Genomic DNA, 24313 nt, shown 5'->3' on the forward strand with positions numbered 1-24313 from the left:
TGGAACCGCTACACTATACAAATCTCAAAAATTCGTTTTCATTCTTTTTCATTCTTCTTGATGACAGCGGTAATTAACACAATATCGGAACACCTATGCTATACGAAAATGCAAGGAGATTAAACAGGAGCATTATATTTACTTGGTTTCGGTAGATAGTCGACTCTCGTCCTGCTGTGAACTGTGGCGTGGAATCCTCTGCCATTTCCAACTTTTTGAGCACGGAACATGTAGATGACGGTTAGTGTTTCTTGGGTGGAGTGGATAGTGACGACCGGGTTGAGGTTGCAGAAGTCTCCGAGAAACTTGGCGTTCTTGCCATGCCCCTCGAAATCAGCTTTCCCGTCGTAGATGCGAATAACGCCACCTTCAGGCGTGCATTTGTTCAAGCCTGGAATCGGGATCACATCGAGGTCGTTGAATTTTAGTTCCACGATGTTGTATTGCAAGTTGGATTTCAATATCCATTTGTGCTTAAAATCCATGGTTTCGTTCGTGTACCAATGAAGAGGAAATGGGTACCTTATGGCGTTAATAATCATTAGACTCAGTCACAATGAAGATTTAAGAAGACATTTACTGCCATTACTGGCGTGACCGAGTTAGTAGTCCATTGTGACAATGGAATGATGAGGCATCGTCTGCTTAGAGGAACTCTACCTCCTTCACGCCACTAGTGGCGAAAGTGTTTCCGTAAAGATAAAAGAGGTCAAGAAATAAGTAGTAATATTTTAGTGAAGAGAACGAGCGATATAATACGGGAGAAAAAAGGTCACCATCAATCTTCGTTAAATTAGATATAAATGGTTTTTAATATGTCGTCATATCAACGGAAGTCAACCAAGTTGAAAATTCCTAATATTTGCATAGCGAATGCACAGATTATATTTCAATCTAAATAAAATTTATCAGAGCGGAATAAAAATATGGTGTTTTTTTTTCTTAAAAACGTGTTTTTCATGAAAATAATGTTTGTTTTGTTTTTGGGTCTTAACGATATCACAAACATATTGCACATCATATGAAAGCTTAAGCTTATGGCTATCAATATATAGAGGAAACATTAATATCGGAGTATGCCCTTTTTCAGTACTTGGCTTCAAAGTTGACCCCCCATGCACTAAATATTTTGAAAAACGTTCGATTTTTTAAACAACCGTTACAGATACAATATGTTTGTTAGCATTTTAGAAATCAACGCTATGCATTGTCCTAGAGACGAGATTCGCATGATATTAGCCTTGGTCGCAAAAATGTTATTGACCATAACGCTTAGGGGTACGACTTTTGCGCAAACGAAACCTTAAAAACGTGGGGTATTTTCATAAGTCTATAATTTCGGAACCACTCATTATATTTCATTAAAATCAGACGAACCATGGTTCCCTCTGTGTTCGAACCTCCGTGGAATGACCCATCTGTGACCTCAGTGATGCTATAAATTAAGTAATGCGCACTTTTAAAAACGGAATTAATTTCTTTAGAAGTTGCTATAAACAGATGCAACGAGAAAATAGGAGACAGTGCAGGTAGACTTTAACAAATTTTGCTTGTTTTCAGCTTGAGTTTAATTTACTGAAACATTCAATTTGGCCAATACAAAAAAAATATTTTTATTTACTTGTAAGAAGCAATGACTGCGCAAGAAGTTCCGGTGCAGTGAGTCGTCTCGCCATTAAATCCAGTGCCCGCCTCGCAACCCACACAAGCTAAAAATAAACAAATGGAAAAACTTGACTTTATATCTGGTACTAGTTTACATTATACTATCCACAGTTTTTAATATTTTTTTATTTAAATCGTATATTTTTCATATTTCGAGTTTTGATTTTTCAACATTTTGTTTTACATCAATCAAAATTTTAATGAGAATATTCGCCCTGTCCCTCGGATTTCGATATTAAGTTTATTTGGCTTATTTAAGAAAAAGTCAGGTAAGGATTAAGAAATAAGTAAAAAAATTAAAAACTACATTAATTTTGCCGTTACTATAGCAGCCAACTAAATATACTGCCTACTAACAAACTACTGTGATAAAGTGCTACCGGTCGTGTTTAGTTTTAAATGGCCGCATTCACGTTTGGAGGTAAACTACGTCTATATGCTAACGCTATACGCTAATTTTTGGCAACCGGCCGGTAGGTACGGAAATTAATGTTTGACAAGTACTTGTTCTTCGAAATTCAGCCTGGAATCCTTTGCCTTTTGGTAAGTTAATATCGTTGTTGCAGGTGGTCAGCGTCACATTCACTTCGACATCAGATCCGTCCGAGATGAAGTAGGGCGGCGAAGATCTTTGGCTGTCGAACCTCTTGATCATGTCGTTGTGGTCGGGATAGGACGCAATCACGCTGACGACATTTTTGCAGTTGGGCACCGAATTATAGGATCCCCAATGAAGAACTTCGTAATCGGTGAATAGTATACCAACTCAATCGCTTGATGCGGTGGTATTTTGAAATGCCAAGTGTAACGGTGAAACGGTGGTGGGTAGAACTCTGGATAATCCTTACTCTCAAATGTCATTGGTGCCGTAAAGGAGCCCATGAAGACATCTTAATTAATGTAAAAAAGTATTAATTTTTGAATAGCTTTAAAAGTTTACAATAAACACACTATAAAAGCTTAAAGGGAGTTCGAATTGTTTTAAAAATGGGGAGTAGTCATTGTGGGATAGAGCAAGGCCGTATTTAAGGGGTGTTTTGGGGGTTCAAAACCCCCCTGGATGGATCAAGACAAAGAGGTGCAGAATGTGAATGGATTTAGACCAAAAAGGGGGTTGAACAGTTTATATACTACCAGAAATAAATCCCGGATCCGCGCATATTTAAGAGTACGATAATTTTCAGTGTCCAAAAATACCTTTTCTAAATATTGTGCATACCACTGGTACATAATGCTAATTCATGCTCATAGAAAAGATGAATAAAGGTAGCCGCTAAAAGTCGATTATAATTTTATTTCAAAATAGTTGATAAAAATTTATGGTTTGCTGTTTTCTACTGTATTTTCCCTCTACTTCATTATTTACCATAACGTAACTTAACAAAATTTACCACACAATTTACCACTTCTTAATTACCCCAGAGTAACACTGCGAATTTTTGGCTCAATCTTTAAAAAAGTAAAATCTAAAATTTGACTAAAATGCAAATGACCTTTGTGACCTTCTGCGCGGCATTTCAGAGGTCCAAGGGTGTACTGTCCGGCCTCGTTGACGTCACCAGTATCGCCGAATCGCAATTGCAATACAGGGAGTCTCGTCTTGTCCAAAAGTAAGCCAGAGTCTTCCAACCACTTCACTTTTAGTTTGGCGTCGCAATTGCATGTGCTGTTTTTCGGTGTTTCGTAGCAATAAGGGTGACAAGCGCACGCTCTGCTGTCGGTTTCGGCCCCGCCCCAGTAGTACTGAGGCTCCCAATTTCGGCCAACCCACCTGGAAGTTATCCTTAATTGTATACAAATTTCAAAGTAAAAACCTATTAGAAAAATTAAAAAAAATAAACCCGTGCAATCACAACCATAACCACTATCCATTTGCACAGAGACGGACTGGTGACGTTTTACACTCGCCTAGTAGTACACTCACGGGCTCACAGCTCGGCAACTCGAGCAGAAATTGGGGGGTGCTGGTAGATCGTTTCAGAGCTCAAAATACAAGGGGAAAGTACAAATATGAGCCACCCCCAATGTTAATTTTCTTTACATTTCAGAAGATTATTTGAGATACTAGAGCACAGTGAGTTAAAATTCATAGCAATATTAATATTAAGAAAGAGTTTTGTTTAAATAAAAATTTCGTTGTCTTTAAAAATCTTACGCACAAAAGTAATACGGCACAAATGTTCAAATAATATTAGAAATCTAATTAATAGTAAGGCTTTGTAAGTATAATAGAGCTAGGTTAAGCAGAGCGCTCTAGAAGCTGGAACGACAACGTCGAGAGTCACTATTTTTTATCAATAGCCACTTTTGTTTTTTTTGTTTGTTTTTGGTTAATCAGTTATCAAGGATTACAAAAATATAAAAATTATTTTGCGGAAATAATTATTTAAAAAGATATGATTTAAATAAAAATGCATAATATAATAGCCGGGGTAGTATGGTGAAGAGCACAGCCGGTACAGTCAGCTCTGCTGTAAAGCGTTGTAGTCTCTACTACGCGGGGAAAGTGTTTTTGGTACGCACTACACTACCCAACGTTATAGTATGCGCGTACAAGAATCATCTAAGGCAAGAAGATCAACCGTCCGAGTGGTTGTGTGGTTATCGTGGTGGACAGGCTATCAATTACGTTCTGGTCTGATTCTTGGTTATGTTAATTATGTAATTTCGATGTGGAAGGATTCGAAAAAAACAACATATTAATAGTGAATCACCGCTGGGTCATCTGAAATCGTACCTAGTCACATTGAAATTACAAAAATCCAAAACAAAATCGTCAAGATAAACAAAAGTGCCGCCAAAATGTCAATTTAATGATTAGGAATTTAAGCTTCAGATATAAGTATATTAAATTCTAGGGGTATTGAAATACATAATCTAACTTCAATGAGAATATAATAAGCATTAACTTAACCAAGAATCGAACCAGCTACTCCGACGGTTGATCTTTTTGCCTTAGATGATTCTTTCGTTGACCTTACCGAAATAAGTAAAACTGCCGATTTTGATATTGTAATTTTGCATTTTTTTAAATCATATCTTTTTCAATAACTAATTCCGCAAAATAATTTTGATTTTTGTGTAATCCTTGAGCACTGATTAACGGTGAAAAAAACCGAAAAATAAAAGAAGGTACTATTGTTAAAAAATCCCGATTATTCTCTACGGCTTTCTTTTCGCTTTTATATTTCGGAGTCGGCACCTTTAACAAATTGATATTTAGCGTTTAATTACAAATAATGAATATTAAAATTTCCCAGCTCAGCAAATCGAGATATAAGTATGGTAAAGCGCTCCTTTTCCTGCAACGTGCGATTTAGCAATCGTAAATACTGGTTTAAATGGAAATGCTCCTAAGCCTGGTATATTATAGGTGAAATCAGAGACACATTTAAAGTAAAGCAGGGTACACGAAAACAAATGTTTGTGTTTAGACAATACCCACACCCATAAATAAGGCACGTTTCAGTATTGGTTCGTCATGTAATATTTCTAAAATGTCTTAAATGTCTACTATAATTTTCGATAATTATACATGTTTTGTTAACTGATTTTGAAGAATTTAATTTAACGAAGGTCTAGATATTCCGAAGTTGTCGTTCAAACTTCTAGAGCGTCCTGCTAAACTTCTCTAATTAAGTACAATATCACCGATAAATTTAACAATAAGATACTTAACCGACGACGCTGTACAAGTCTCGATTAAAACGCGGCTTGTTTTTTGACCGAAATGGTTGTAGAAATATCGTCTTTGAGAAAATTCATTAGAAGAGACCAATTTATATCTAAATTCACAACGGTTTCTTATTGCTCCGTTAACAATTTTTAAAGTGAAGTAGAATACGTAAAGAGATCAAAAAAGCACAGATAAATCAATTCGTTTAAACACTAACTAAACACTTTTCTCCCGCATAGACTCAGGGCCATCTTTACCTTTCAGGTGCTCCTGGGCTAATAAAATAAGGCACTCTTTTTCATATCACCGCGTCTTTATTGAATACTTTACAATTAAATTATAAAAAATTATGAAGGGGGGGGACGGTGCCCCATCAGAGCACGGCGCCCTAGGGCTTAGTCAATCTTAGCCCAATGGTAGAGATGGGCCTGCATAGACCAATAGGCCTGGACCTCCCAATGCTTTAAGACGGCCATCCTTTATAAAGAAAAGAGTCTATTTAAAGTAAGAGGGGTCGGAAATTCTAAAAAATCCCGTACACTTTCCTTGAAATCTGAAATCCAGTCTGAATTTCTTCAAAATTCGGATATTTTTCCTAAATCTCGGAATCCGGCAAGAAGTTCAGAAATCTGACGCGTAATCTCCAAATCCGGCAAGAAATCCTGATATCTGACGATAAATCGCGAAATTAGACGAGAAATACCGAAACCCTACAATAAATCTTGAAATCCAGCGTGAAATCCCGTACACACTTTTGGTGAATGTCCGACCTTCGCAAATTAGTATAAAAACAGGGGTTAAAGTGGGCTACGGGCAGAGCCTCCAAATTACATAATAATGTACGAAAAATTGCTTTCCGATTTAGTGTGGTCCAAATATTATCATGACCCTGCTTTATCAAAAATAATATATAAGCAGATCACATGTGTATAACGTCCAATCTAATATTTCTTCATATTTAGATACGGTAGGACACACAAAATAAATAAATGATTCCTAGACATAATTATAGGTACATAATGTTTATAGAAGTCGTAAACGTGTCATATAGATAGACATCTCATATACTACAATTATTAATTGAATTATTTTCAAAATCAATGAAAAGGAACCCAAGCCTGAATTTCATGACCAAATTGTCTTGATAATCTGCAACCTACCATTAAAAAGGCCCAAATACCCGCCCCTATTCGTTTACCGTTAACGAACCGCTTTTCGGGTTCGGGCGTAAGTGTTTCAGCAACTGCTGAAGCCACAATTATAAATGATACATGAAAATACATCTTGCCCACGGAAGCCCGTCAAAGTTCTGGGCCGGTAGTTTCTCAGCAACCATTGAGCCCACATATTCGATGCATAGTTTAATAGGCCTGAAAATACCACTCGATAATTATAAACGTTTCGGCATTAGGTGGCAAATAAGCTCTCAGGTAATTATGAAAAAAAATCAAAGATCTCCGTTCAAGTATTTAAAAAGTAAAAATAAGTGTTTTTATTACTAAGTAGAAAAAAATACTCAAACCACTGACCAGCTGTCGAGGTCGGCGGGAAACCACATTCCGAACATGGATCCTTTGCATGCCCATTTTATATACTGCTGACATGTCAATTAGAGTGGTCACTTGTGCAATGCTGGACCCTAAGTAGGTGACGTTGCGAATGTACGAACCAGATGATTCTAAACCCAAAACCTTCGTCGGTTCTTCCGTATCATGATGCACAACGGTCCATACCTTAGATGAAAAAAAATATCTTAAGGTATAGTAATATTTGTACGGTCAAAAGCCACAAGGGACGGAATTTTTTTCTTGATATAAAGTGTACACTTTTTCACCTAATCAAACGGTTCCTCAGTTCCGATTCTGATTGTGAATTTACACTGAATGGTATTGGTCAAGGGCCGGGTTTCTGACTACACTGTATTCAACTTGTCAAAGAAAGATTAAAAATAATCGGATTTGGTCACAGTTGTCTGTTTAAAGTCGAGTTTGTTCCAAATCTTTTCGCGATTGAAAGCTATCGCTACGCCATCTTTTGGTTGCCGTCGAAAACTAGATAAGTAGCGTATTAGCAGAAGATTAGCGTGCTCGAGGGTTATTATATATGAAATAGAATTGGTGTGGCAAGCGAGTAGTTTAAGTTCACGTAGAATATATAAATGTTTTGTTCTAGAACAGTCAAAAAAGTGGTTAGTGTCTTATTACTTTTTTTGGAAATATTTGGATCCTGATAATTTTACTATCCGACCTATTCCCGCCTATGGAAGTGGAGTAAAGTGACGTCAAAGGACAACACTAGCTTCTTACCTGGAAAGTATCCACCTAGGGGAACTAACCAAGCTTAAATATTCAAACTCTGCTCACGTGATAGATGTCTCTTCCTTTTTCGATTTCACACGAAACGTTGAACGGAGTCAGAAGGCCTTCCTCTCCATCAACGTCTATGGTGTAAACGCCCGGTTGACGGACGTCGTGATATTTGTAGAGATCAGAGCAACTTGTGCGATTCTTCGTCGAAGTATCTCCCTGTATTACTGCAAGGGACAAAGGGATTTTGATCAACTGCCCGTGGTTATATACTAGTTAAATTTCCTTTAATAATTCCATTGTTAAAGAGTATTTCGTTTTCTGTTATTTATAATCCATTTTGTAGAGCTTAAATTATATTTTTCGTAATACAAAATGCCCTAGAGCTAGTTTTCAGAGAGAGTCGATTTTATTTTTGGGTTTACGTAGAGCTCGGGGTTAGGACAATAAATATCGGTTTTATTTGTTTATAATCACAACTGAAACTTATCAAAAAAAAACTTATTTTTCGCATATTAAATCGTCTTATAACAGCGAATAATATCCATAAATTAACAGTTAACCGAAATTTTTAAGAACAATCGAATAATTTTTGACAATTTTGTGAGATACTGGTTTAACGATAGAAGGTTAGGGTTTCGCTATTTTGTTAAATAGATACTAGACTAAGATAAAAAAAATTGCATTTAAAAAATTAACTTCTTTTTTTGCCATCATTTTGATGCGTATATCACCTGAAAAACCGTTTATATATACCTCATGACGCTTTCAACATTTCTAAACACGTTCAATTCATTTTATTTTAATTTACTTCCCGATAGAGGTATGAATAATTTTAAAGTTGAAGTTTTATACCAAATAAAGCTGTAGTTGCTCTTACCCCATAATGTAAAAGGCCGGTACTAAACCTTCGCATGATTTCACCTTAATAGTTATATTTTATAAACTGTAATGAAACCACATTGCGGAGGGACTGAAGTTGAAAAGTAGAAACAGTAAAGCCTGGTGAGAGCTTAGAGAACTAAGTAAGCAGCGGAGGAGACTTATCCACCCGTATTCTGCGCTTAAGGTAAGTTGAACGTCATCTTGACTAAGAGCTTTCATTGGGCGGAACGCTGACGGCCCCCGCGTTTCAACCCTCTTGACTAAGAGACCTGATTAGCGGGATCTGAGTGAGTCAAAGTCACATGTTACGCGTTTGCCGGAAGAAATATTTCATTGCCATCTATTTGAGCATAACTCAAAGCTCATAATAAAGTGCCCTCTATTTGGAGAAAAAACCCAAAAACAAATACTGCCATCTACAGCGTGACCTCCAAACGTATTTTGACCTTGATTTGACTGCCAGCTACAGCGTGACCTACAAACGTTATTTCACCTTGATTTGACTGCCATCTACAGCGTGACATACAAACGTAATTTGACTGCCATCTTGTAGCTGGTACTTTTTTTTTGTTTTTAATTTTTCCTCTTCTTTGTTCTGGTGCTAAGACCTTTTATGTAATTTTGGAGTGTGTGGTGCGAAGACCCCGCTGTCATAGGCACCAAATAAATGTCTTTCTTATTTTGAAAAATTGACTGCCATCTATGCAAATCATCTCGAACTTTAATATTTTCCGCCACCTGTTACGTAAGTCTCTAAACACATGAAATTTTAAATGCTGCAGCCGGCATGTGTTCAATTGCAATTTTCATAGGATTTAGAATTTACATACAATAATGGTGCTAATATTCATCCAATTACCATTAATTTAATCATTTAATTCAATGAAATCATAGGAATACAACTATAAAACCATAAAATACAATATTAAAATAAAACAATGTTTCTTCTTTCTATTTATGGTATAATACTTTGTATTTAAAGCAGGTATGACATGCAAAATTCTTCTTTAATTAGTTTTGCTGATTTAGTTGAGCTGTGATAATACAAAAATCTGGTTTTATTACTATTTCCTATGAGGCCTAAGTCCAGAAAGAAAACGTACAATCATGAAGAAATTGAAGTACTTGCACCTAGGGCCGTACAGAGGGGGGGAAATCCCCAGGGCCCATGAGGTATGGAAAGGGGGCCCACAGAAAAACATCAAGGGGGGAAGACCTGCGAAAATAAATTTAGAGATCTACGGAAAAAAATCCAGGCTCGAGTGGTATGCAAATCAAAGGGCCCGCCAGTATCTTTAGCCCCTGGGCCCAGCAAATCTCTGCACGACCCTGCTTGTATCGAAGATGGAGGATGATGGGTTTGCTGCATTGAGAAGCCATAATGGATGGGCTCTGACATCCGCTTAATCTGAATTATGGGACATCATCACCAACAGTGATAATGAAGTGGGACAAAACCACAGACAGCCTGAAGAAATTAGGACAAAGCTGCTAATTTTACTGTGAAGTTGCGAGAAACAGATGGACGATCTTCATAGGATGTGCCTGAATTAATTCCAACGGAGGAGCGCATTAGCCCTTTCGTAACTAACGTCACATATAAATTAAGGGATACCAGGGAGTTACGATTCCACTCTTCCCCAAGAGACACCAGTTCCTTCTGGAAGTAACGAGTACGACAATTAAAAATAGGTTACCAACATGCAATTCATGCTTAGCAATACATAGTTCCAATGAAATAGCTAGCTACTTAGGTAGCCCAAAATGTAACAATGAGTTCCGAAATTAAAACATATGTTAAAACCAATGGGTTAAGTCATTGAAAAAGCCAACCAAAAACATATCAGATGTCAAAAAAAACAGTGTACATGCACAATATTCCAGAATCAAAATATGATAAAATTCCAAGTAAAAATGAAATGGAATAAATTAAAGAAAATAACAAACATGCGAGAAATTAATATAGAAACATTTTTTTAAAACATACCCCCACAAAACCCGTTCTTTCAATGAATAACGCACAGCAATGACTAGAAATATCTTTCTCCAAAAGATCTGAACACCTTGTAATATTAGAATGTCTTTCATAGGAGTACCACTGTCCCTGCGCAGTTTGGGGAGTTGAAATTTTTCCCTGCACTTCGAATGTAAGGCACTTAATTGACAAAACATCTTTATCCGGGGGGCAGCAATGGTTATTGAGTCACCAACTTCCTGGATTTATTTAATGCTGTGGCCCATGACATAAGTTGCCAATCCGGGTCCAGTGAGGTTGTTCCTTCCGCTGATACGGCTTTGAACGAACGAGGCGAAGAAAGTCATTAGAGCTCCATTGCATATATTTTCTTTGATCACGATGGAGAGACGATTCCAAGTCCTCTTCCAATCAACAAAGAAGCAGCGTCTACTGGTAAGTTGAAATCCATTAGTAACAAATATCTTTTGCCATTTGTTCATGAGAACTACCTGCTAAGATGAACGATATTGATAACCACTACAAGACTGATTTGAGAACTGGCCGCTTGGCCTTCATCAGTTGGAGGTAGGGAAACTTCCACTTGAAGCTTAACCATTTCCTACTTCTAGAGCCACCATCAAAGAAACTTCCTCTGAAACAAATGCTGGGCAGTGTGATGGACGACTTCGTGGAAGTTGAGAAGCATATTTGTCGAGATGTTGGAGATATACAGGATTTGCTTGCTACGATGGCATACACCTCCCTTTAATAAATGTATAAACGTTTGGGAACTATTTTGGCGAAAGTTATGGAATACCTCGCTTGTCGCGTATGTTAAATTCAACCTCGTTTGGAGTGTTAGGGTTTAGAAATGGAGTCATAACACAGGGTCACATCACCCAGCAGATATCCCACAGGCATTCTATTATGCAGGAAATCTCAGAACATACCCGAGTGACACCAAATAAATGAGTCATGGATGCAGCCTGGCCAGCCAGCAAAAGGTTAATAATTTTCAGATGATTATCGCAGACTATTTGTACACTGATGGAATAATTGACGTGTGTACAGTTCAACGCACCTACTCAAGAATTACCTCTGAAAAGTAAAACTCAGAATTAGTGTATTATATGTTGAATAAAGTCATTTGCACGTACCTTGGTTTCTTCAACGTACTCTGGTTGTGTGGGAAATGCACACATTCTAGCTATAATGGCTTCACTTACTCTTCCTGTTGCCACACTGACAGATGGTTGGCTCATCACTTTTTCGTAGCTACTTGCTAATACTCGTTGAAACCATGGGCCAATAAAAGATTTCATGTTGAAACAAACCAGAGCCATAAAACATCAGAGCAGCTAGAACATCCTGTTCAACATACTGCTTGTCCAATTCTTTAATATTTCGCACAAGTTACTTACATCGTCTTTCGGCACTCGATATTGTGTTAAACACTCTATTTGGAAGTTCAAACGGATCTCGTTGCTGCCTCGTATAAATTTCGTTATCCGCTAAGCCTAATTCCGCTACAGCTGCATCTAGAACAGCAACAGCTCCAGCACGAGGCTTTTTGGCAAATAATGGGGAAAATAGCAAAGACTAAATAAATTTCAATCTTTTGAGTACTGTTGAGAGTCTATGGAAAACATGACGGAAGTTGCAATTTACGTCATTCGAACTCTATCTGATCCCGCTAATCAGGTCTCTTAGTCAAGAGGGTTGAAACGCGGGGGCCGTCAGCGTTCCGCCCAATGAAAGCTCTTAGTCAAGATGACGTTCAACTTACCTTAAGCGCAGAATACGGGTGATTGATTTCTTGCCTCTCGACGGAAACACTACGTTTTGATGCAAAACATGATAGAACAAACCTGAAAGTGTATGCATCATCTATCCTTGTCTAGCTTGTTATACGATCTCTATCGCGATAAAATAATTCTGTAAATCTTTAGCAGTGGAAGGTATAGGGATTGTAACATTTTTGGTAATTATGTCAATTTGGTATTTTAAAATGTAGGCTACACAGTTAAAATGTATGTAGCTAACCTCCTACTGTTTTTGAGGAAGTCAAATATAAGGTCAACATGCAAATGGTAATAGTAATATTATTTTATTTAATAGGTTTTATTTGACTTCGTTTAGAAGAGATATATATACAGTTTATGATATGACTTTAGGCCATGTAACCACAGACAGATATAGGTGTAAAGACAGCGAAGTACCCAAAATAAATTTAAATTAATCACAAAATAATAACAAGAATATTGATATAATATTAGCTACATTGCCTACATTAGTTAAAGATTTTAGTAGAGGGCGTTGTCTATTATATTTTTTTTCCTTTTTTTAAACTGCGTTAGATTTTTTACATCATTCGTTATACATTTATTGTATAAATTGGCACCTTTATAAAAAATGGATTTTAATTTTTGGCGGTTTTTACCTTCGGTAAGCTTAGGACATTATTTTGCCTTGTGAATGTAGTTTTAGGGTTATTTAATTTTAAGTTATTATTTTTATAAATTGTCAACGATTTATAAATAAACTTTAAACAACAGAAATCATATAATTTATATATGGTTAAAAATTTCATGGATTTTAAAAGAGGTTTTGTGTGATCAAGATAGTTCGCGCGGCAAATTGTCCTAATTATCATTTTTCGCATAAAAAAATATGCTTTAAATTAAGTTCAGTAGTGTTCCCCCAAGTAGGAATACAGTAAGTTATTCGAGAGTGTACCAAAGCGTAATACAGCTGTTTGTAAATATTGTCCGTTAAAAGAGATCTATTTTTGGAGATTGCATAAATAGCAAATGATATTTGATTAGCTAATTTAGATACGTGAGTGTTCCATGTTAAATGTTCGACAAAATATAAGCCTAAATATTTATAATTTGATACTCTTTTCCGATTTTCGTTGTTGATTTTTAAGTTTTCTTTATAGCAAATACTCTTATTAGGATTAGAAAATATTATATAAAAATAATAAACAGGTTTATCAACATTTAGTTCGAGGTCATTTATAGTCAGCCAATCATATACATTTTTTAACTCAGTATTGAGATAGCGTATTATTTCATTTATATCATCACCACCTTTTAATCCTAAAGTGACATCTGCGTATAAGTAAACATTTTCCTGCATTGAATTAGTTAACATATTGATGTATAGATTGAATAAAATTGGAGAAAGGACAGAATAATAATAATATAATAATATAATATAATAATATAATATAATATAATAATATAATATAATAATATATTATAATAATATAAGTTTCACTTGATAGCATGCCATATTAGCCACATTATCACATGAGAGTTTAACAGTTTTTGTCATCGAACCAATTATTTTTTTAAAGATTTCGATGACGCTCTACAACTTCCTAATTTACGAAATTAATATAATGGAAAAATATTTTTCGAAAACTAAAAAAGGTATAATCAGAAATGGATGAATATGACGGTAAATAATAGACGGGTTGAGCCAGCTCTCAAAAAGTTTAAAAAGTAAAAGAATTTAGAATATTAGAAGTATAGAAAATGGATAATTATGGTCTTAGTTATACATTAAGAAAAGCTTTAATTTTGGATCTTTTTCCCGCTGAAAATATTAATTGAATAATTCTATGTAACCCTGTTCCGTACTGGTACTACGCGGTTCTTTCAATTGTTGTGAAATTTAAGACTGAATCGAAAATAAATATGCTTACGGAATGACAACCTTAGAGAATGTGAAAGTTAGGCAAGATCTCATAAAATTATTATTGTTCCATTTTAAAGCAACAGGTGTTTCCGAGTGTCGGGGTGATTGACGTTCGAATAGCAATCCAGGAAAGTTAGTATACCGCTTAAGCCTTACTTCGAAACTTGTACAGAATAAAGCCCCGTCTATACTCAGCTACAAGTTCCCCCGTTCACGTTTTCGAGATGTGGCTTAACCTGTCAATAGCTAGTGAGATATAAGAATGAGGCACGGCTCCACGTGTTGCAGATACTACGAAGCTGATCTCAACCCGTTCATCAAGTCGCTCAATTTTACTTGAAATATGTTTTATAATAGCGCATCGCCACTACTGTTTATTGGTAAGTTCAAATAAAATAGAAATGTTATATTTCGGCCAAAACAAGATTTAATTTATCTGATTATATATATAATAGCAGTTCCCAAATTATTAAGGTACCTAAATTAAGCATAGAATGTATTTAATTATACTGTCGGGAAGTTTAAGCGTTGCTTCCAATCACCCTCATGCTCGATGGGTTAGCTCCTTTCCCCAAAAAAATAAGATTAGCGTCTTCCGACGTCATTGAAGCGAATGCCAGCGACATTTTCCTCACCCTCTCTGGTGGTGGTGTGTCAGAATTTATAGCCCTGTGTACCTACTAACAGAGACCATACCACCGGAGGCCTAAAATCATAGTGCCCTACGCCAGCGTCCCCCTAGCCCGGACAGGTGACAAATCCAGCAAGGGTAGCAGAACCCTACTACTGATGGTCTCACCTTTGACGCAAGCCACTCAACCCAGCAGAAGGTGCAGCAATGGGTGGACCAATCCCCACTTCGCACACAACAGTGGGATTTAGAATGGATGCTATAGCAACTCCAGCCGACACCCTACCTATGAAGGTAAGGGGCCAAACCCTTTGGAAAGAGCTCCTAAAGGGGAACGACGAGCACACAGCAGCCCAAGTAACCCGGCGCAGCTGGCACCGGAGATCCCGGTGGGCTCCAAAAGGCCGGGAAACAGGACCGCCGTGCCCGCATATGGAGGCTCGCCGCCCCACAGCAGGCTACCCAATCCGCCGAGGCGGCCAGTTCTCTGGTGGTGGTGGGAAAATTGTACAATGATACCCGCCGATAGTCTCAACATAGAGTAATAGCACTTCGTACTTTGACCTTGGCCGCCATTTTGGTCGCCAAAGTTTTATCTAGCACGAAATAGTGCTATTACTTTATAGTAATTATCCTTAATAAATAAATACACTTTTGATAACGCAGCGGTATTTTTGGTGTTTGGCACAGTATAGTAAAATTGTTCTATTTAAAAAGTTAACTACAGTAAAGCTGTCATTCGTTGTAGTTTTATTTCTCTTGCACAATAGGATATTATTTTGGACATTGCAATTGAAATATATTGTGTAATGCGAAATATCAAAATAATAATAAATATACTATCCCCTTCCCCCAAAATAATTGCTGACCGGTCGAATATTTTGGTGATTGGGTGATTCGGTTGTTTGTGTTTTATCCCAGGTAAGGGAAGGGCCCGTCCTTTTACCGGGAGATCTTTGGTTTTGTGGGATAGCGAGGAGATCACAGCGCCCCTTCCACCCCTTATTGATATGCCGACGTGCCTAAGACCACTTGTTGGGTTGCCATTTATACATTATATATTATAAATTATTTATTGTGTTAAAATATGCCTACATGTATTATACATATTTTTACGTATATATTTATTCTCAAAATTGATGAGTTGGAAAATAATATGAGAGATAAATAACGCGAGTTTTTAATAACGCGCGCTCGGACGCGAGCTAAAAAGAAATGGTCACGGTTCGGATTTTGATTTTAAAAGGACTCCATTTTATGACCGGAGCAAAATAATTTTTGATTCAACTAATTTTGGATGTTAAAGTCGTGTTTTGTCTAACCTTCGAGCTGTATACGTGCTGACTTGAATATAAGGGCAGCAACAATCTATATTGGCAAATTCGTTAAGCCCAACCATCCAGGGGCTACTTTCAACACATTGTACGAGATACCATCGCCACCAACATAAATTCTGGGTTCCGCTGTTCCGAAACGTCAACAACGTCGCTCAGATTATTCCACGGCTCCAACCGGACTCTGCCACTACGATAAAGTTTCCGCAGTTCAACTGAACATTTCGGGATGAACTTTGTTAAGTAATGGTTGCAACCTATATTTTACATTTCGCGAGCACTGGCCAGTTGCTTAGTTTGTTAATATTTCATTTAGTTTAATTAGTATTTAGGTAGTTTTAAGTTAGCTTAAATGTTTGGTTAGGATTTTGAGGTTAAATTAAATCATTTAGTGTTTGGCAATCCCACAACTGGCTTGATACGTTTCATTACAAATTTCTCCTAGACACTAATTTAATACTGAGGACCCTCGCTAACCCCACCATACCACGTTACGCGAGAAGTCCCGAGCGTATTCATTCATTATTATCTCCTTTGGTTCTCTTTTTTTATTAATTGTAGACGGGTACCTTAGGGGTTCGCTTAAGTCGATTGTCCCTAGGTTGAGATCTGATCTCCGACGCTCGCGCTACAATTGGCATTTTCATTTGGTAATTTCAATAAAATAAAAAAGCGGTTAAATATAGTCCATTAATATTAAAATTAAGTAGTCTCTTTAAAAGTCTACAATTTTTTATGGAAATTGTGTCATTTAAGTGGCGTTCACTTTACCTTGATATCGATTGAAACCGATTCAAACCATTTTCTACCGTTTAAGTGTGTACGAAGCTTTAGTCGAAATGTTTACTAATAGCTTAGTGTAGAGCGGCTTGGAATTGGCGTCATAACTATGAGGACGAAGCAAAGAATGGATATTAGGTCCACTGTCTTTATAGTCTTAAGTCCAACGAGAATGCGTGGTCATTCTAGAAATGATAATGCGTGGTCATTCTAGAAATGATAATGCGTGGTCATTCTAGAAATGATAATGCGTGGTCATTCTAGAAATGATAATGCGTGGTCATTCTAGAAATGATAATGCGTGGTCATTCTAGAAATGATAATGCGTGGTCATTCTAGAAATGATAATGCGTGGTCATTCTAGAAATGATAATGCGTAGTCATTCTAGAAATGATAATGCGTGGTCATTCTAGAAATGATACATTCATTGTTTTAAATTTCTTTATGTTTAGGAGTATCCCTAATGGCATTTCATAGATGCAGATCTGAAACTCCCGTTTTAAAAATGAGTAACCCGAGTGATCTTTGCCGAAATATCACGACAAATCGAAACTGCGTCGGTATGGTGGTGAGTCACAATATTAAATTTCTACAGAAACCATTTAACAAGGATAACTCATAAACATAAATGCGAACCTTTCAACCCTACGGACACAGAAATAAAAATGGCTCCATTCGGTTTTTATTTATTCTAATTAATAATAATAATCAGCTTAGCACCACCTTAGATCAAGCGACTGTTAATAGGTTTAAATCCGTTGTCCAGGTTACAATGCGTAGAAGGGTGGTGGAAAGTAACTCACGCCACGCGAGCCAACAGCTCCCTTCGCTAACTATTACCGTTAACCTTAAAAAAATTTATGGAAAGGGGAAACTGAAGAACTCGAGGGAAAACCCCTTCAACCAGTGGGGAGAGAACTTAAAAACTCTACGCAGAAGCAGTGCCACACGCTGTAATCGAACCTGGCTCCTCTTACTGCGAGGCGAAAGTGCTAACCACTCTACCACCCCACCTTATTCGCATTATACTAAGCTGTATCTAGCAACGCCACACTGAAGCCAACAAATATTAGTCATAAAAGAAACCAATTTTTTCCGACAAGCGACAGATATTTGCTTTTGTCCCATTGGGTCAATGCCCATTGGGTCGATTCTCATTCAACCGAATCCCATTCGACCGACATTTTGTTTGCTCACAAGTGAAAGCATGCAACCTAACCTAACCGAACCTAACCGAACCTAACCTAACCTAACCGAACCTAAACTAACCTTACCTAACCTAACCTAACCTAACGAAATAAATAGATTTCCATTTTAACTGTTTTATTTAACCGAAAAAGGTAACCGTTAATAGCGTAAACAAAACCACCTTTATTAACTATACGCTCCATAACGAGAAAATAGCGTATTGATTTACAAAATAACAGCCGATCAGGAATAGCAACCGTTCAAGAAAACCATACAAGTTGGGAATAAGAGTTAATTTATATGTTCAAAATATTTTTTATTATTAATATTTTCTCTCAGTTCGGGTATTGTTTTTTACTTCGATTTAGATAGGTAAAAATATTCAATAAACTTTTTCAAATAAATGGGATTCGACCCAATGGGATTGCAAAATTAGAATTCGATCAATTAAAGTATATTTTTTAATTCGATCCATTGGGAATTCGACGCCATAGGATTCTATCCAACGGGAATATACCCAGATTTTAAACCAGAGATGGCCAACATTTTCCGCTCATGGGGCCAATTCGAAAATCCCTAATATAAGTATAAAATTTTAATTTGACTCTTACCAAAACCAAAGAAAACAGTTCAAGTTGCGTTATATAAATCCAGCTCACAAATAACCATACACATGTTTGATAATCAGTGTTCCTAAAAAGCCACTTTTTTTTAACAGTGGCAAATAGTGGTTAAAAGTTTAAAATTGTCCAATAGTGGCTAATAATCTTTTTAAAGCAATCTTCCCTTAAGTTTTTAATAATTTTTATTCTGAATATTACTTAGCTTACACTGATCAACGTTAGTATTAATATTTCCCAAAGAACAAAACACAATCAGACCATCTTGGTTTTAACAATAAATATTGTCCACTTTTGGCCAAATAAGTCACTCTTGTCTAGGCCGAAATTTTCTACCATTTTCCACACTATTGGCCACTTGAATTTTTCCACTTTGGAACACTTTTGATAATGTTTCTTACTATCTACATGATATACGAATCCCATTTTCACAATTTGGCTTAGAGTCGGTTATTTTCTTTTCGTACTTTTTCTTTCGTAGTGAAAAATATACTTTTCTAGAATACATTAACTCTATTTTTAAGCCTATACATGATCAACAAACCTAAAGAAAGCCGTTATTACTGGCGATAACTGTATTAGAAATATAATTACACAATTATGATGTTAATTTGTCTAAACATTTAAATTTAAAGTTTCTTCATTTCTTTAGATGAAGCGAGATCCATGTTTGTTGAAATGCATGTGCGACGATAAGGACGCGTGTTTCAACGTGTACAAACCCAACGGCGAAGAGTGTGTCAACGAAAGTCCATTTCCAAACGTAATGCACCATCTTTATCATCACTAAAATCTTGTAATTTGATTAATTTATATCCAAATGTTTAGCTATGTTTTAATAGTATATGTCTAAGCCAAGTTGGAACAGGAACGGATGATTTTGGAGCCGCTTGCGGCTCTACTGTTGGAAAAGGATACAGAGCCCTTGTAGTAAGTATTTTGAGACTGTGGTAATTAAGTACTTCGAAGAAGCATATGCGCATTTGGATAAATCTCCACCTCGGTGTAATTTGAAAGAGTTTCTCCAAGCTAACGCGCATTGAGTTGCCTAGCAGAACCTTCTTTGAACCACGCGTTCGAATTTTGCTTACGAAGGTATCATTTGTATACTTGAATACTTATGAATAATTATGTATAATATGGCCTTCGAAAAAGAAGCCCGAACACACATTTCAACCTAACATTCAATCAACAGCGCTCCTAACGGCAAAAGTGAAATTCATTAATCCATCAACTTTTCACTTCCTTTAAATAAAAGTCACTCGAAAGTAACTAAATTAAAATTAAAATGACTTAAGTTGAAATCTTCGATCAATCATATACATATGGGACATCAGTTAAGAACCAAAACCACTTAAGAAAAGAATTGTAATGCCCAAATATTAAATCCTGGAAGATATTGCTCTTTCGTTAAGTTCTCTCAGCCATAATTATCTCTCTCATGCTCCTATACTTTAAGTTTCTTTTAAAATACCTTTCGCTGCGTTTGAATGCTGGCCGTTCTCTCTGACGATTGTTATATTCTCAAATGACGTTCCGCGAAGGTGCCCCCAGGCACTGTAGCAGATTCGTCCCCAAATTGGTTTAGAAAGCTAGTGTGCATAGTCTCTATTCCCCGACCCCGTCTTTGTCCTTAGTCCGATAGGCTCAACCCTCTCTCTCACCCTTTTTCTTTTGGCGCTTTGTTATAAGCCGCCCGTTCCCAAATGTTAGTCCCATAAAGTTGCTTATCTTCTTTATTCATTTTAAACTCATATTCCAAGAATTGAGAATTGCCATAAAACCAGTAATGTGTAAAATAAAGCATCGGTATCGATTCATTCATGTTAGAAAGTATTTTTGTTGTATTGCTTTTAGGTATTGAATGTGTCCAAGTTAAAGATTTTATTTATGGTCTCTAACCTTGGATCTTGCGCGTGGTGTGCGGGACTTAACAACTTCCAGTGAAAGTTTCCGGACCTCTGACCCTCGGGGTCATCAAGACTCAGTGCCCCCTTGGTCATTAAAACTTGGTACATCCCACCTCAGTATATTGGGCAAATTAAATATGAACGCCAATAGGTTATTGGTTCCAAGTGACGCTATTATCCGACCCGGATGAAATAGGTCACGTGCCCCGGTGGTTAAAACCAGAAGACAGTGTTTTTGGGCAATATTCTCTCAGAGGTCTCAGCCGTAGTGAGACTGAGCTTACAGCTCGGGTGGTCTTAGCTAAGAAGGAGTCTCCGGTTCTTTCGTTAACGGTTCCTATATACCAATACTCCGTATGTGCGGTTCGCGATGACGTGATCCCACGAACAACAGCCAAGGATGACAACTTCGTTGGACTCTTAACATTTAAAGGCGATTCATCGCTACTTCTACACTAACCACCAACTATGGTGAACTGTGTATAAAGAATTTTATACAACTGGCACTAAGGTACCAGAAACTTTCAATAGCCTTCGGGCGTAGAACATGGTTAATGTAAATAAAGTAGTTGACCCTTATGGACAACTTTCAATGGCCTTCGGGTGTAGAATATTGTTTATGTAAATAAAGTAATTGACCTCTTCTGGTTAAGTTTCTAAGTAAAGGATTAATTACCTTTTCAATAAGCCTCTGGCATTAAACCTCTGGTTTATATTTGAAATAGACCTCTGGTCTCCCTTTTAATTTAGTAGTGTGATAAATTTATTAAGGACTTTGCGTCATTTCTTGTGTTGTATAGAATTACAGTTAAATTCTTGAAATCAATATTAAATTTATCCACAATGAGTAAATAGTTCATTAACTTAAAATTTAAACCGAAACACATCCCTAAACATTATTGAGCCAATTATCAGTATATATCTCGCTAACCCCAATAGTGACAGTTACGCGAGTGTCCGGGACAAAAATAATTTGTTAATGGGATATGTGCAAATTCATATTAATTATCCTCCTCTTATTCCAACGCATTGAAAACCCTGCTACAGAATAACAGAATCGTTATTATGAAATCAAAGATAACCAGATGGCACAGCCACAATAGTAGCCTCTTTCTTCTAGCGCTATTGATTTTACCCCTTTGATTAAAAACCGCAGCTCAGCACTAGCATACTGTAGGTAGACAGAGAGAACTAATACCAATAGAATGGGACTTGAATTAAATTTATATCGAGTGCCGTTGAAGAGAATTCGTCCATTCCCGGGGACATATACGGAGTTATACATGTAGACTATATGGTACTATAGCTTCCACTGTATTATTCACCACCAGGAGCGAAAATAACAGCCTCTTAAAAAGAGATTAAATTAATTCTAAACTATTTGTTTCAGAAAAAAGGTGAACCCTGCACTCTGATATGCCTTCCACCCAACAGCCAGAAGGGCGCCAGGGCAGTTGAAATGCCGGCCAAATACGGTTCATTGTGCTACAAAGGGGTAATTACAGAGATTTCATTTTTGCCATTTTTCACAAATTTACACCAAGAATGTATTTATATTTCTTTGCGGTAATTACTATTTATCGCAATAAGTTTTCTCCCCCTTAACAAACCAAATCATAGCGGTATTTTAGTGGATATTTTTAAATTTCATTTTCCAACGTGATTGAAGTGTTCACCGATGACGTTTTCCCTTCCCCCATTTCCTACCAATAAATACATTCTTTTTATATCTTATCTGTGTAGTTCCCATGACAAAGCAACAGCATTATTAAAACGGAAGTTAAAGAGATAGTGTCCGCTTGGACGTATTTAGAATTTTGTGATTAAGGGTACATCATTAGATATATTTTTATGTCCAGAATTCTAGAATATGTATGTTATGTCACTTAAAACAAGTATTAAGTTATGAAACTTATAAATATTGAACTTATTAATTACCATGGTATAGTATACTAAGAAAACAATGAAACTGGAGAAGAACACACGGTATAGGCTTAAACAAGTGGAATGATAAAGGGCCACGGCTCGAAACGTCTCCAAATAATAAATTTATACCGTGTTAACTTCTCAAGTTTCATGGTTTTTTTTATGAAACTTAATTTTCAAATATTTGTATGTTAATCACTTCGCCGCAATCTTACGTGTTGTTGATATCATAAATTCTTGCGGAGAGAAAGATAATTAGATTTCCTACCTAATTCCTATCGTTCTAGTTTTTGTTAGGATTAATAAACGCGCGCTCGGTAACTTTAACAGGGCATCGGAAAACATTTCATTATCGTTTGTTTTGGTAATAAGGTATTTTTTTCGGTTTAATGATAATAAAAACCATTTTATGAGATATAATTAGAGATATAATTTTTATTCCAATGTTGTATTATTGATTTCCATAAAGGTTAAAATGATTTAGGTTTAAGATATTAGACTTGGAAAATTTTAGTCCTACTATTTTCTCTCTAGTTTCACTCTAAACATTATCTCTCAACTCGCTTTAGTAGCAACCAATATAAGCATCTACCCGGAAATGACGTCAATAATAGGCACCGCAGAAATGAAAGGAATTTTTATTTCCTAGTGAATTTTTTAAGTAAAATCTACATTGCCATTATTATTATCATTATCTATTTATATATCTCAGGCAAAAATCTCTGTAATCGGAAATATACTTAGTATTCTAAGGTTCACAATTTCGAAAAAAAAACCTTCAGAAGCGAAGTTAGTGTTTGTTATAGTAAATTTTATGTTCATGATTAAGAATTCATCATAATTTCGTTGAAGTTTTTGAAAACTTATAATTTTCAATATTCTTTGACCTTATATGTTGGTGAAGGAAAATTACTCATGTACCTAAAAGTTTCCTGGAGTGGCAATTTTGCTTCCGTCACTATCCGTCATCAGTTGAAAATTTGCAATGGATTTAATATTTCTTTGTGTAATCGAAGATGTCACGCATTTACTATAATCGAGTATACGAATCTTTCGCGAACGGAATGGCATAAAACTGGATACGTTCTAGCCCTGAACGAACGAGTTGTTGAAAAAATCACACTAATAGGAAAGAGAAATGCACAATAAGGAATTTCTATTTCTTCAGTTTCAACAAAACTGCAATAGTGCTTGCAATTCAAACACTAACGTAGATGGCGCTACAATAAATACTAAATTGTAGATTTGGTAAATTGTTAACTGAATAGGAAAGAAGCTAATTCAACAAACGATAGGATAAGTAACGCTTCGAAAACGTGTAGGGAAACTTTAAGCGCAGGCTTAACATATGTCTCTTACTTTTTCCACTCTCAGTGAACTTCCTTTATTTCAGTACTTATCTGGGTATTGCTCTGGTAACCGTTGCGAAGTGCCCATTTCCACCGGAAAAATGGATTTTGCCGAAGCTATTTAACTACATTCAAATGTACATTTTATTGCACTCATTAAAATATTTCAATTCGTTTTATGAATCCGGGTAAAAATTTATAATCTGTTGTGCGGTATTCTCAATGTTTTATTAGGTTTTTGGTATTTTAAATTCGAAATATTTTATCACTTGACCCAATTCGTGTTGCATTTTCCAACAATTTGTTAAATGGTCACAATTTTAAACTTGTAACCAATGTTAATGTAAACAATAAGAACTGATAATAAGATATCTCCAAAC

At 36.3% G+C, this 24313-nt stretch overlaps 1 protein-coding gene and 1 pseudogene across 2 annotated transcripts in view; one reads left to right on the top strand and one right to left on the bottom strand.

The window, feature by feature from the left end:
- Window positions 1-24313, bottom strand: part of LOC149944249 (uncharacterized) — a 102988-nt pseudogene that overhangs the window by 77915 nt on the left and 760 nt on the right. Inside the window, exons 2-8 of the transcript XR_016481082.1 lie at window positions 7705-7874; window positions 6871-7074; window positions 3159-3436; window positions 2170-2555; window positions 1622-1709; window positions 1298-1435; window positions 143-522 (exon numbers count right to left, since the gene is read on the bottom strand). The product of XR_016481082.1 is annotated as an uncharacterized LOC149944249 (transcript). The remainder of the gene's footprint in view (window positions 1-142; window positions 523-1297; window positions 1436-1621; window positions 1710-2169; window positions 2556-3158; window positions 3437-6870; window positions 7075-7704; window positions 7875-24313) is intronic.
- On the top strand, window positions 14498-24116 carry LOC149944347 (uncharacterized). Its single transcript, XM_090174527.1, has 6 exons — window positions 14498-14574; window positions 17393-17508; window positions 19401-19511; window positions 19577-19678; window positions 22049-22153; window positions 23978-24116. Exons 1-6 carry the CDS (start codon window positions 14538-14540, stop codon window positions 24056-24058), a joined length of 552 nt encoding a protein of 183 aa, XP_090030653.1. The 5' UTR covers window positions 14498-14537; the 3' UTR covers window positions 24059-24116.

This window comes from Leiobunum rupestre, chromosome 5, assembly GCF_980474605.1.
Source record: "Leiobunum rupestre chromosome 5, qqLeiRupe1.1.hap1, whole genome shotgun sequence".
Classification (NCBI taxonomy): domain Eukaryota; kingdom Metazoa; phylum Arthropoda; class Arachnida; order Opiliones; family Sclerosomatidae; genus Leiobunum; species Leiobunum rupestre.